This window comes from Puntigrus tetrazona, chromosome 7 (genome assembly GCF_018831695.1).
Source record: "Puntigrus tetrazona isolate hp1 chromosome 7, ASM1883169v1, whole genome shotgun sequence".
Taxonomy (NCBI): domain Eukaryota; kingdom Metazoa; phylum Chordata; class Actinopteri; order Cypriniformes; family Cyprinidae; genus Puntigrus; species Puntigrus tetrazona.
Window position 1 is genome coordinate 19314258 of NC_056705.1, and position 12947 is coordinate 19327204.

General features: G+C 38.0%; 3 protein-coding genes across 3 annotated transcripts in view; 2 read left to right on the plus strand and 1 right to left on the minus strand.

Annotated features, from left to right (window-relative positions):
* Window positions 1-2852, plus strand: part of LOC122348211 (intelectin-like) — a 2963-nt gene extending 111 nt beyond the window's left edge. The window contains 7 exon segments of the mRNA XM_043243498.1: window positions 1-128; window positions 209-456; window positions 555-575; window positions 577-714; window positions 1050-1170; window positions 1339-1445; window positions 1854-2852. The exon segment at window positions 1-128 is cut by the window's left edge and continues 111 nt beyond it. Of these exon segments, the coding sequence (XP_043099433.1) occupies window positions 1-128; window positions 209-456; window positions 555-575; window positions 577-714; window positions 1050-1170; window positions 1339-1445; window positions 1854-2006 (916 nt within the window). The 3' untranslated portion in view covers window positions 2007-2852.
* Window positions 2853-6389: 3537 nt separating this feature from the next.
* Window positions 6390-9215, plus strand: LOC122348093 (intelectin-like). Its single transcript, XM_043243356.1, has 8 exons — window positions 6390-6509; window positions 7126-7199; window positions 7288-7422; window positions 7504-7751; window positions 7897-8055; window positions 8147-8267; window positions 8476-8579; window positions 8802-9215. The coding sequence occupies exons 2-8, from the start codon at window positions 7133-7135 to the stop codon at window positions 8925-8927; spliced, it is 960 nt and encodes a 319-aa protein (XP_043099291.1). The 5' UTR covers window positions 6390-6509; window positions 7126-7132; the 3' UTR covers window positions 8928-9215.
* Window positions 9216-9528: 313 nt separating this feature from the next.
* The window catches only part of itga11a (integrin, alpha 11a), a 34998-nt gene continuing 31579 nt past the window's right edge, over window positions 9529-12947 (minus strand). Inside the window, exons 27-30 of the mRNA XM_043243355.1 lie at window positions 12400-12510; window positions 11381-11476; window positions 10676-10789; window positions 9529-10590 (exon numbers count right to left, since the gene is read on the minus strand). Coding sequence (XP_043099290.1) covers window positions 10513-10590; window positions 10676-10789; window positions 11381-11476; window positions 12400-12510 — 399 coding nt within the window. The 3' untranslated portion in view covers window positions 9529-10512. The remainder of the gene's footprint in view (window positions 10591-10675; window positions 10790-11380; window positions 11477-12399; window positions 12511-12947) is intronic.

The following is a 12947-nucleotide window of genomic DNA, read 5'->3' on the forward strand; positions in this document are numbered from 1 at the left end:
AGAAGAAGCACCATGCATTAACATCAGCAATACCAACACCAACCATGAGTTGGAAAAACTTCTGGACAGAATTAAATATGTTGCTCGAAGCTGCAAAGAAATTCGTGACAAATACCATGTTTTTGATGGTACGATCTTTTCTATTTATTTTGCTATCTTAAGCACCAAACTGCGTTCATTTGACTTAAAAATGCTTGCGTTCAATCAGACGGCCTGTACTATCTGGTCTCCTCAAGAGGAGTCCTTTACCAGACGTTCTGTGATATGACCACTGCTGGCGGCGGCTGGACGCTGGTGGCCAGTGTTCATGAAAACAACATGTTCGGAAAGTGTACTGTTGGGGATCGCTGGTCTAGTCAGCAGGGCAGCAACCCAAACCGGCCTGAGGGTGATGGGACATGGGCAAACACAGTCACATTCGGAGCTGCAGAAGCTGCCACAAGTGATGATTATAAGGTTGTTTTTTAATTACATTTATGGTTTTACAGCAATGGTTTAACCAAGGACACTAAGACATTGAACTGACAATTATGTCTATTTTCTTTTTTTCACAGAATCCTGGATATCATGACATTTGTGGCCCAGGATGTGTCTGTGTGGCATGTTCCTAATAATATTGAGCTGGAACACTGGACCATTGCTTCCATCCTGCGATACCACACTGAAAATACCTTCCTAAGCCTCTACGGGGGAAACCTTTTCAATTTATTTAAGGTCAGATAAACTGTTTTGAGTTTTACTTTTAGGACAATTAGCTTGTTTTTAACTCATCTGTTAACATTAATTAATAAAATACAACCATTGTTAGTTCATGTTTGTTCACAGTGCATTAACTAATGTCAACAAACACAACTTGGGATTTTAATAATGCATTAGTAAATGCTGAAATTAGCATTAAGATTAATAAATGCTGTAGAATTCTTATTCATTCTTAGTTCATGTTAACCATTTTTTGCTAACTGATGTCAACTAATGAACTTATTGTAAGGTGTTACCAATAAATGTTTAGAGACACATACAGAATTTGTTTCTCATCTTCATTTTTACAGAAATTTCCTGTGAGATATGGAATTGGCACATGTAAAGTTGATAATGGACCTGCAATTCCAATAGTATATGACACTGGAAATAAGGATTACACCCAAAGTCTGTATGGTCCTTTAATGAAAAGTACGGGAATATTACTCTATAACTTATATTAAATTACATTATGTATTCATGTTTTCATAATATAAAACTCTATACAAAGAAAGCAATATACAGGGATCTATCATGACAGGTTGTAGATATTGAGTGGAGCATAAATCATCAATAATGTATTTTCTTCTTTTTTCCAAGCACAATTCGAGACTGGATTCATCACATTCAGAGTCTTCAACAAAGAACAGGCAGCCATGGCTCTTTGTTCAGGAGTTAAACCAACCAGTTGTCCCACAGTTGAACATGTGAGTTTAAAATATAATATGGATAATTTATGACAATATCCATAGACGTCATTAGTGCCAATGGAAGTTTTTCTGGCAAGCAGACAGGAAGGCAAAAACATGTCTTAAAGAAAACCTATTATTCTGCTTTTTACAAGATAGAAAATAAGTCTCTGATATCCACAGTGTTTATGTAAAGTTTTAGTTCAAATTACCCCACAATTGTTCGTTCTAGTTTTGTGCAAGTTGCTATTATTGGGGTATGTGCTAAAATGCAATTTTTGTATTTGTCTCTTTAAATGCAAATAAGCTGGTGATGCCGGCCCCCTTTTCAGAAGCGAATTCTTCCACCCGAAGTTATGTAGAACTGTTTTTAAGTCAGATATTCTCTGGTTATGCAGTTTTAGTAATGCACTAATATTTTTGCAGTTCTGTATTGGTGGAGGTGGACACTTCCCTCAGGAGGCCCCTAGACAGTGTGGGGACTTTACAAGTTTCGACTGGGATGGCTATGGCACTCATATAGACCACAGTGCTTCCCGAGAAATAACTGAAGCAGCTGTACTTCTCTTTTATCGCTGAGACTTTGAAACCAAAATCACCAGCTTCATTTCCATCTGTCCGGGATATACCACATTAATAAACATTTGAATGTTACATGCACAATTATGTATTATGATGTATACATCCATCATATTGGTCAGTAATTTCTTATTTGATAGATGCAGAAAAGTGTGAATCATATTTGAGGATGTTTCGTGTCACATTTATCTTTCATTTTAGCTTGTATGTGATGCACGAGGCTATGTGTCCTATGATGTGAGAGCAAAATGAATTAAATGAATTAAAAATAACCTCTAACTTTGAAGATAAAGTTTTCTCATGCTATTTGTGACTCCAAGAATGAAGAAAACATTTTCTCATGTAAGATAGTTGTGTGTTTTCCCACGTTTCTGTGTGTGCCTTTAGATCTGTAACACAGCGTTTCAGAAAAAGAACATCGTACCAACAGTAACATATGGTGGTGGTAGTGTGATGATCTGGGGTTTTGCTTCAGGACCTGGAAGACTTGCTGTGATAAATGGAACCACGAATTCTGCTGTCTGGCAAAAAATCCTGAAGGACAATGTCCGGCCATCTGTTTAAGCATGAACTTAAAAAGGCAGTTTATGCTCGAAAACCCTCCAACGTGGCTGAATTACAATTCTACAAAAGATGAGGGGGCCATAATTCCTCCAGAGCGCTGTAACAGACTTACTGCTAGTTATCACAAACGCTTGATTGCAGTTGTTGCTGCTAAGGGAGGCCCAACCAGTTATTAGTTATTAGTTCAGGGGGCAAGCACTTTTTCACACAGGGCAATGTGGGTTTGGATTTCGTTTCCCTTTATAGTAAACACCTTCAATTAAAAACAGCATGTTGTGTTTACTTCCGTTACCTTTGATTAATATTTAAATTTGTTTGATGATCTGAAACATGTGTCACACAACATGTGACAAACATACAAAAATAACCAGGAACACTTTTTTACACCACTGTACATCCATTCTGTTAAAAAAAAAAACAGCTGTGAAATGTATTATATTGTAGCCTAATAAAACAGACATTTAACAAATATATCACTATAAATAACAATTTAAAATTCCTTATTATAGCATTAAATGGCAACTTTATACATATGGACACAAATTTGCATTTTGCCTTCCGTGTTAGTGAATGTTTTCCATGATTTGACCATATTGCTAATAGGTTTCTGCAAATATGTAACTATTGTTATTGTTTTGTGTAATACATGTGTCAGCATCCCACTCCCTGCAGTTATTCTCCATGCCTCTAGAGGCCCCTGTGTTCCCCTCTGCCTTAGTTCTTCCTCGTGTGTCCTTGTTTAGTGATATCTAGTTCACCTGTGCCTTGTTTACCATTGGGTATTTAAGTTGTGATTTTCTCTTCTGTTCTTCACTTGTTTTTTTTTTTTTTTTTTTTTGTTTTTTTTTTGAGTCGTTACTGTGAGTTGCTGCGTTGTATTTCCTAGTTCCTCAAGCTACCGCTCTATTAAGTTATTAGGGTGTTTTTTCCTTATGCAGTTTACTGATTTAGTTCCCCTCCCATCCCCCAAGTACTCCTTTCTGTTGTTTGCACTGTTAAGTTTACCTCGGTCCAAGGAGTTTTGTTGGAATTATTTTTTTTTTTTCGTGCAAAGATTTTTTTTTAATTAATCTACATTGCTTGAGCTCTGCCTGAAGTGTTTCTCTACATTGCTTGGAGCTCTGCCTGAAGTGTTTCCTTTGGGTCCAACATTACTCCTCTTGTGGCTAAGCGGTAAATCGTTTGACCACTGTTTACACCAGAGACCTGAGTGCAAGCCTGGGTCGTGACATGTTTTATGAAAACTTTTTTTTTTTTTTTTTTTTTGACTTTTATTTTCAGTGGATGGGGATTTAGTCTTCAGTTTACCTTCAACTGAAACCCATTTTATAGTGTTGACTGTTTATTCTTGGCAAGATACTGCAGTATCTTAAACTGGATGAGTCATTATTTTATAGAATGTAAAAAAAGAAAAATTGGGTCCCTTATGTTTAATCTCAAAACAAATATTTTTCTGTTATTGTCTTTTGAATGAAAACATGCTCTATCATAGTTCTTTAAACTGATTGTGTTCAATTACATGTGTTCTCTGTTTGTATTTGATTGTTGCCACTTGTGTTTATCAGTATGGATGACAGGCGTAGAGTGCAGAGTGTGTGTTAAGAATGTGTTTGGAGTTTTGCTGAAAAGTCTGCTGAGTGAGATCTGCAAATTGTGTTTTAACATGTGAAATGGTATTGACAACAGAATGCACAATTAGCTAAATTAGGTTAGGCAACTTTGTTCAGCCAATGGGTTTTAGTGTATTAGCAATTGAGAAAAACTGTACTGAAAGTAAAGCACTGAAATCTGTTTTGCACATTTGAAATACACTGATAACCACCAAAAGCAGATGGTGATGAGAAAGTCACATGACGAACCAAAACCCATCACAAGCAGCTTTTGAATATGAATGTATATAGAAGGAGCTCAGTGTCATTCACACAAGCAATAAACACCATCATGGTGAGACTCATTAAACTGAAATATGCAATAAACATTAATATCAAAACTACACACCAACTTCAAACTTTTAGGTCAGTGTCAAGTTTTAGTTAAAAATACCTTATTCTTATTTTTTAGAATCTAATCTTTGGCCTCAGATTACACAAAGAGCTGTGAAATACACAGACTATTTTCTTGACTAAAGAACACTAGTGAGATAAAAACACTGTAGGCGGGTACCCAAAAGTATAAAAGGGTACCTGCTGAACACGTCACCAACTCAGTTGTCATGGCAAAGGGACACAACATCTTGTTCCCTTTCAGGAAACCATGGTTACATAAATAAACCCAAGATGTCCCCCTTTTAGGGAACTCAACTCTCCGTCCTAATGGGCACTGGGGAATAATATCCAATCATGTCATGCTGAAGCACATGCCTGTCCAGCTGGTGAGAGAGCATCAAGAAGGTGACAGACATGTACCAAACATTTCCTCTGAAAGGGTACTGATATCTCAGGTCGCTCACATAACTTGGTACAAACAAGGCAAAAATCTAAATGAAAAGAGTTTGGGTGGGATGGCCTAACCAAGCTACCAAAACCAACCCTCCTCAGACAGCTGTGCTACGTGAGCAATGGTAGCCATATACATAAGACCAAAGCTCAAACAAGATTCACTGACTGAGAGAGCATGTAAATCCCTGATCCAGCAGAAGCGTCTTGAGAGAGCAACCTTAAGCAAGGCTGACTGCAGAGGTTTGAAAGGGGGGTGTCAGGGCATCTAGGACCCGAGACAAGTCCCAGACGGGGATAGTGTTCAAGCGGGAGGGTCTTGCACCGCGAAGAAATTTAACCAATAAATTATTCTTGTCAACCTGCTGTTTGTCAATACCGTTATGAAAGGCTGAGATCGCAGCTATGTAGACTTTGAGCATGAAGGGCCTGAGGTATCCAAGTGCTCTTGTAAGAATGACAGAATGAATGCTATTGAGCAGGTTGCTGGATCTATGTTCTTTGAGCTGCATCAATTTGTAAAAAGGCGCCTGGTGGACGGGGCTCTTGCTTCAGAAATGGTTCTCATTACTTGCTGAGTTAACGATGCTGAAGTGGGCAGGCTCTGTTGAGCGAACAGACATGCAGGTCCCACAGTGTCAGGTTGTGGTGCCAGATTGAGCCGTTCACTTAAGAAAGGAGGTCCCTCTTCAGGGGAATAGGCCATGGAGGGCTCAATAACATCTCAGGAAGGTTAAATTGGCCATTTTAGCGCAACTAGCAAAACCAGTTCCTTCCCCTTACTGATTCTGCACAGTACCTGATGCAAGATTTTCACTGGAGGAAAAGCTTGTGAACTCTCTCAAGGGTGGGCGAGCGCGTCTTCTCCCAGAGTGGGGAGTTCGCTCAAGGAAAAAAACTTGACAACGAGTGGACAACAAGTGTTCTCCACAGATGTGAAGAGGTCTACCCCTCAGTTTGTCTGAATATATTCCATATCATGACCACAGTCTGGGGGTGCAGTCTTCACTCCCCCTGAGTCACTCTTTGTCTTGATAACATGTCCACAACGTGGTTCAGGTGACTGGGGACATGGACTGCGCAAAACGATGAGATATTGATCAGCCACAGTAACATTCTTTAAACATATTATTGTGAGCCCCAGGCGCTGGAGGTGGCTGATGACAATATTTTTGTGACTACAAAGCTCGCTCACTGAGGGTGCCATAATTAACCAGTCGTCCAAGTAGTTCTCTACTCGTATTCCCATCAGTCAAAGAGAGGAGAGGGCGACAGAATTTGTTTCAGAGTGATCATTTGAACTAGCGTTTCGCTAAATCACGTCCTTTTCGGGAACTAAAAAATAACGGCTGTAAAAACCTGTTTCGCATTCCTCTGGCCGCCAGCCAAAGAGCGGAGGGCGGAAGCTACCTGGTCCGCTGGAGGGCCACGCGCATCTTCAGACTTGCCCGAGCTGCGTCGAAGGTGCTCTCTAAATCAGAACAGGGAAACGCACGACAAAAACGTAAGAATTTTTTAATCATACAAAGAAAATAAGGAAAAGATTGAGAGTGAAATAATCAGACGTAACCTTTGTATTTTATCTACTTTTTTTTTTTTTTACGAAAGAAACTTAAAAGTGCCACTTCCAGCGGCGGGTTGCGTTTACGGGCAGGATGACCGCAGCACGATTTTTACACATTATTACACACTATTACTCTATGTTGCACAGACTGTTGACTGCAAATTTTAGACAGCATTTTCGCTTTATTACTGTTTGTCAATACAAAAAGAAAAAGACAAGATCGTTTTATTAGAAATGTAGTAATAGGAAACGCCCCTTAAACAAGACGGTACATGAAGAATATGCAGGTTCTTTGCAGGTTCATACACTGTTCATCGGGAAGCAAATTCTCATCTACATCAACGGTGTCTTTCCTACAGTGCAGCCAAAGCCTTTCCTTTTAGTAGTAAAAGTCAAGATTCACCTGAGAGCAATTCATAAATATGAATCAACCTATTTTTGACAAATTACATCATAAATGCAAAAAATGTATAACAGCGATAAGGCAGTTCCTGTAACACAGAGAGATGTGCTCAATGTGCTATTGTGAATAACCTTTCTCCTTTTGTTTGCAAAGTACAAACATGTTTTCATGGATCCTTCTCAGCCTCTCACTCTCACTGAATTTATGGTTCTGTGAGGCAGCATTAAGTGAGTGTATTTTTTTTCATTTTAAAATGATTTTATCTAACTTCATATCACAATGTATTACACTATGTCTTTATGTTTAATATTTTAGCTACTCAACAAGAAGCACCACATAATATTATGGATCAAACCAACATCAACCCTGAAGTTGTAAAACTTCTGGGCAGAATTAAATATGCTGCTCGAAGCTGCAAAGAAATTCGTGAGAAGTATCACGTTTTTGATGGTATGATCTTTTCTATTTATTTTTGCTATCTTAAGCACCAAACTGCGTTCAGTTGACTTAAAAATGCTTGCGTTCAATCAGACGGCCTGTACTATCTGGTCTCCTCAAGAGGAGTCCTTTACCAGACGTTCTGTGATATGACCACTGCCGGCGGCGGCTGGACGCTGGTGGCCAGTGTTCATGAAAACAACATGTTTGGAAAGTGTACTGTTGGGGATCGCTGGTCTAGTCAGCAGGGCAGCAACCCAAACTGGCCTGAGGGTGATGGGACATGGGCAAACACAGTCACATTCGGAGCTGCAGAAGCTGCCACAAGTGATGATTATAAGGTTGTTTTTATTACATTATTGGTACAGCCATGGCTCAAAGTAAAGGATATTAAGACAATCAAAATTATGCTTATCTACAATCTGAAACTTAACAAAACTGTATTATATAAAGCACTATATAAATAAACGTGACTTTACTTGACAGAATCCTGGATATCACGACATTGTAGCACAGGACATATCTGTGTGGCATGTTTCTAATAATATTGAGCTGGAACACTGGAAAACTGCCTCCATCCTGAGATACCACACTGAAAACCACTTCTTAACCTTACACGGAGGAAACCTTTTCAATTTATTCAAGGTCCAGTAAACTTTTGACAGCATTTTTAAGTTTGAAACATTTACAGACATATAGGCACAGCTAAAGCAGATGTTTTTTTCTTGTTTTCCAGAAATTTCCTGTGAGGTTTGGAATGGGCACATGCATCGTTGATAATGGACCTGCAATTCCAATAGTGTATGATACTGGAAATGCAATGTCAAACAAATATCTGTATGGTCCTCATTCAAGAGGTATGTAAATACATCTTGAAACAATATTTTTCAAATGTTTTAAAAGAAAGAAATTAAATTGACTGACAGTCATAATAACTTTTTATTATTCAGTGATGCCTTTATCCAAGCCATCATCACTTTTGTAATCGGATTACTTTGCTGTTGTATGTGGTTGATCTACCATGACAGATCATCCTCAATGCTATATTTTGTGCATACTTTTTAGGAATATTTGAGCCAGGATTCATCGCATTCAGGGTCTTCAATAACGAAAAGGCAGCTATGGCTTTTTGTTCAGGCGTTAAACCAACTGGTTGTCACACCGAGCACGTGAGTCAAATATAACATGAATGATTTTTTAACAACATTAATGAACAAGAATCGTTACATAATAATTTGGAAAGGCAATATTTCATGGATTAGTATAAAAATGAAGAGCAAATGCATTTACAATAATACACTGTTACTACAAAAATAAATCTACAGAACTACAGTGATGTTATTTGAAGAACTGCATGCTGTGTTGCTAGCAATGTGCTCATATTGTTGCAGTTCTGTATTGGTGGAGGTGGACACTTTCCTGAGGCCGACCCTAGACAGTGTGGGGACTTTACAAGCTACGACTGGGATGGTTATGGTACTAATGCAGGATGGAGTGCTTCCAAAGAGATTAACTGAAGCAGCTGTATTTCTGTTTTATCGTTGACACCCTGATTGGTCTAATGTTTTACATTAGATTGCACCTGAATGTTACATACACAATTACTTTCAAAAATGTATTTCATTACAATATATATCCTTTATTAATCTTTACTTTTAAGAATGCATTTGCATAAGGCGTTTGTCACTGATGAAAAATAGCCATATTATTTACATCTAACATACTTTCAGTGTTCATTTTTTTTATAATTGTTTTAAAGTGGAACAAATGTATACTGTTTCAATAAAACCAATACTTATCAACAAGTTGTAGTCTACAAGTCATTTTAACATTTTCTTTTTTGCATACATTTGTGTATATAGCATTTAAGTGCTATCATTCGTTTTCATTTATAAACACTCATTCTTTTTCCAAATTCTTTATTAGATATTTATTTTATATTCTTGGACAGTTATATTTACATATACATGATAAAACATTAGAGAATAGGGATCCCTGACTACAATACATCTGCAAATGTTTCAAAATGTTTCATAGCATTGTAAAACACTCAACATCATTTGATGTTAGGGAAGATTTGAACAATATTCTTAATGAAATGAATGAATGTAAAGTAAGCATACCCTTTCTCAAAGGCTACTTGTTGAGGTGTGAAGCATATTTGAGGATGTGCTGCTCAGTCATGGGAGTTTAACTGGAGCTGATGTCGCACTAGAGACGCACTGTCCTCATGAAAGCAAACAACTGAAATTTGTGTAACGAAGAACCTGTATATTTACAAAATTCAAGTTTGTATCACTACAATATAAAAAAGTGCATCAATATTTAAAAAAAGTAGAATATTAAATGTTCACCTCTATTGTTATTTGAGACTGAAAAATAAGCATATAGAAAAACATAAAATGCTGATGTATAATTATTTAGAGTATTAGAGGAGAATACTTCTTTACAAAATTGTAGTAAAGTCCACAACAGTTCATTTTCTATTCAATAAATTACGGCCACTGCAAAAAAACAGAGCTACATACTCCAGTGCCTAATATTACAATACATATAATAACGACGGCATTACAATAAAATGCTAACTTTTGCACTTTTTTTTGCCTCCAAGATGCCCCTTTTTTCCAGATGTCCAAGAAGAAGCACCAGAAAACATGGCTGTTTTATAGAGTTACAGCCCTTTGAGGTTTCTCTTGTATATTTGCAGAGTCAGACATTGGAATTGATCAAATGCAAATGACTGCGTTTCCAAAGACCCTGTGAAAAAAAGCTTTCTTTCTGAATTCATCTTCTTAGTGTCTGCCGTAAGACTGCCCTCAACATGTCATGTGAGGGTTTAGATCTGGAGCGAGAGGTGAGATGGAGACCCGTCTGCAGGGTCGGCTCAGTAAGCAGTGCAGGCATGGCGAGCGTCATTGCAGTGTTTTTCATGGTTGAACAACAGGTCGTCCAGTGCACAGAGCAAATCCCTCTCCTTTCTTCATTGCCTCAAGTCCTGTTTTTCTCTCTTTCTCCCTTTCTCTCTGTTTCAGAGACGTCTAATGTTGCTGTTGGTTGGTCCCTGAGATGTAGGCCTGTCTGAACCCTCTCGAGCAGCCTGCGTTATCGCTCTTCCATCATCTTGCCGTTAGCCTCATTCTCAGTCTCCTCGCGCCTTTTCTGCCTTTGGAAAAACCCTAACTATCAGAGCGAAAAACAAAAGATGTACAAATGATTAAGAATCACTCGACCTGTCCATTCACGCTTGAAAAAGAGGACACATTACCTTCCAAAGTGCCAAAATGAGTAGTGAGAGGAGTAACAGGCCTCCAAGTGTGCTGCCTATGACGATCCAGATGGGAACACGGTAATCCTCCTCTTTCCTGATCTCTAGGATTATCTGAAAATAAAAAAACAAAAGACAAATATCACAAGCTGGGTTCCTCAGAGCTCATTTCTCTCTATATCTTGGTACTGGTTTTCCTGTCCTAAAAAAGACATCACATTTCATATTATATCTGCTGCAGCCGAGTTCAGATTTCCTAATGTCAGTACATATGCCTATTTTCTGTCCTGCCTACAGATGGCAGCACCGCACAGCAATACAGAAGAGAAGAGGATTGAACTGTGCTGCTGGTCCTTTCGGTCCCCTTGGCTCCAGGTTCTTTTACTGTGGTGAAACAACACAGACAGTAGCTCACCAGAAGACACGCTGATGTGTAAAGGGTAGGTTCTAGCACCTGATTGTATGAAGTCAAATATTCAGCAATGTTAGCATAAGGACGTTTATGTTACATGCTTGTGTACAATAGTTCTAAACTCTGTCTGACAGATGAATGAAAACACATCATTTGTCAATGTTTTAGTCTCTCAAAATTGCCAAGGATGGACAAGCACATCTTCACAAATTCAGTCATGGATTTACGTTGTCCAGCAATGTTTCTGTAACGTGGCTTTCTGTAAATGCTGATGGGTATAGAGGGTGACTCACATGTCTGACCGGTCTCTCTTCAGGCAGAAACATAGGGCTGGATGGGTTCAGTTCCACTGAGGCTGTCGTCACCAGCTCAAGGGTTTTGAACTTCAGCTGCCCGTGACAAGAAAAACAGTTTTCAGTTTCTCTGACAGATGCTTACTCCAGTGGATGAGAGAAAGCTGCCTAATTAAAACTTCACCCGGTAACATTTTAATTTAACAGTCCACTTATAGCAGTCATTATAGTATTAACCCTATATTAACTATACTGACATTTGACAACTACAAATTATTAGTGCTGTCATGATTAAATCGCATCCAAAAAAAAAAAGTGTTAACATAACATATGTGTGTATTGATTATTATGTATATATAATTAAATTGTTCATATAATTTATATTTTAATAAATATATATTATTTATAAACATAACATTTTTCTTAAATGTATGTGTGTACTACATAATAAATATACACAGTGCAAACACACATATTATATTAACAATAAACTTTTATTTTTTTAAATCTTAATGAAATGATTGGATGCTACTAATCGATGAATCATTTGACAGCACTACTAATTAAACAAATAATATTTCTTACTTTCAAACAATAGATCTGTTACCTAAACAACACTTATTCTTGCGAAATATTTTAAGATGTTGGGTTTAAAAATAAATGCCACCTGCTTTGACTTTTTACTGCAGACATTTAAGTGTCCAAATTACTTTCTGGTGTCAACTGTAAATTCAAAGTGTGTGTGTGTGTGTGTGTGTGTTTTTTTTTGTTTGTTTTTGAGCGAGAGAAAAAGGAATGAAAAAGTACAAGATGTAATCAAAACCAGATTATATTATGTCTACATGTACTGCATGACTTCTTTTCTCTAATTACTGGTCTGATCATAGTTTTGCAGTGGTTTTGGGATATCCTCCTCTCGACCAAAGCCTCCATCCTGCGTGTGAACACTGATTACAAGTTCTTTCCACATTATATTGCTTCATTCTTATCAGGCTGTTATTGCAGTCACTGCTACTCACCTCGTGCAGTGCATCAGTACGGAGGGATCCACCAATTTTCACGCTGACGTCTCTGTAGGAAGGCAGGTTGACGGTACACTGCACTGGCACCGTCAGGGTGTTGGAGTAGTTCTGTGCAAAGGAGCAAGGAACATTTCTCTCACAAAACAGACAATCTTACTGATGAAACCCAGCTGCTTGTGGTGGGAATCTGATGTGCATTAGAGCTGCATTACAAAGCTCCCTACCTCAGACATACAAGAATCTTCAAAAACATTTCTAGAATTGGTTGAAGATGAACTAGATTTACCAATAATTTATGACACAATTTATTAAACTCAAGTGGCTTTATTCAGAGAGTACAAAACCAACTATTTTGCAAAGAGGTGCTTTGCTGTTGCACATTAAATCAACATCTCATATCTGAAAGCCCTTAAATCAGGCAAACTATAAAGCACCATAACATCGCAAATCAGACCTTTATGAGGTGCTAAAGTGCAAGTCTGAAATGTGGCATGCATTTTGTCTGTGATAACAGGCAGACACTTTAAGCCTGTGCAGAGAGGGTC

What these genes read in the sequence shown, in the direction of transcription:
- LOC122348093 (XM_043243356.1), top strand. Translation starts at nt 7,133, where the DNA reads ATGTTTTCATGGATCCTTCTCAGCCTCTCACTCTCACTGAATTTATGG. An exon ending in GTTCTGTGAGGCAGCATTAA is followed by an intron (nt 7,200 to 7,287) that starts GTGAGTGTATTT and finishes TTAATATTTTAG; the next exon opens with CTACTCAACAAGAAGCACCA. An exon ending in ACCTTTTCAATTTATTCAAG is followed by an intron (nt 8,056 to 8,146) that starts GTCCAGTAAACT and finishes CTTGTTTTCCAG; the next exon opens with AAATTTCCTGTGAGGTTTGG.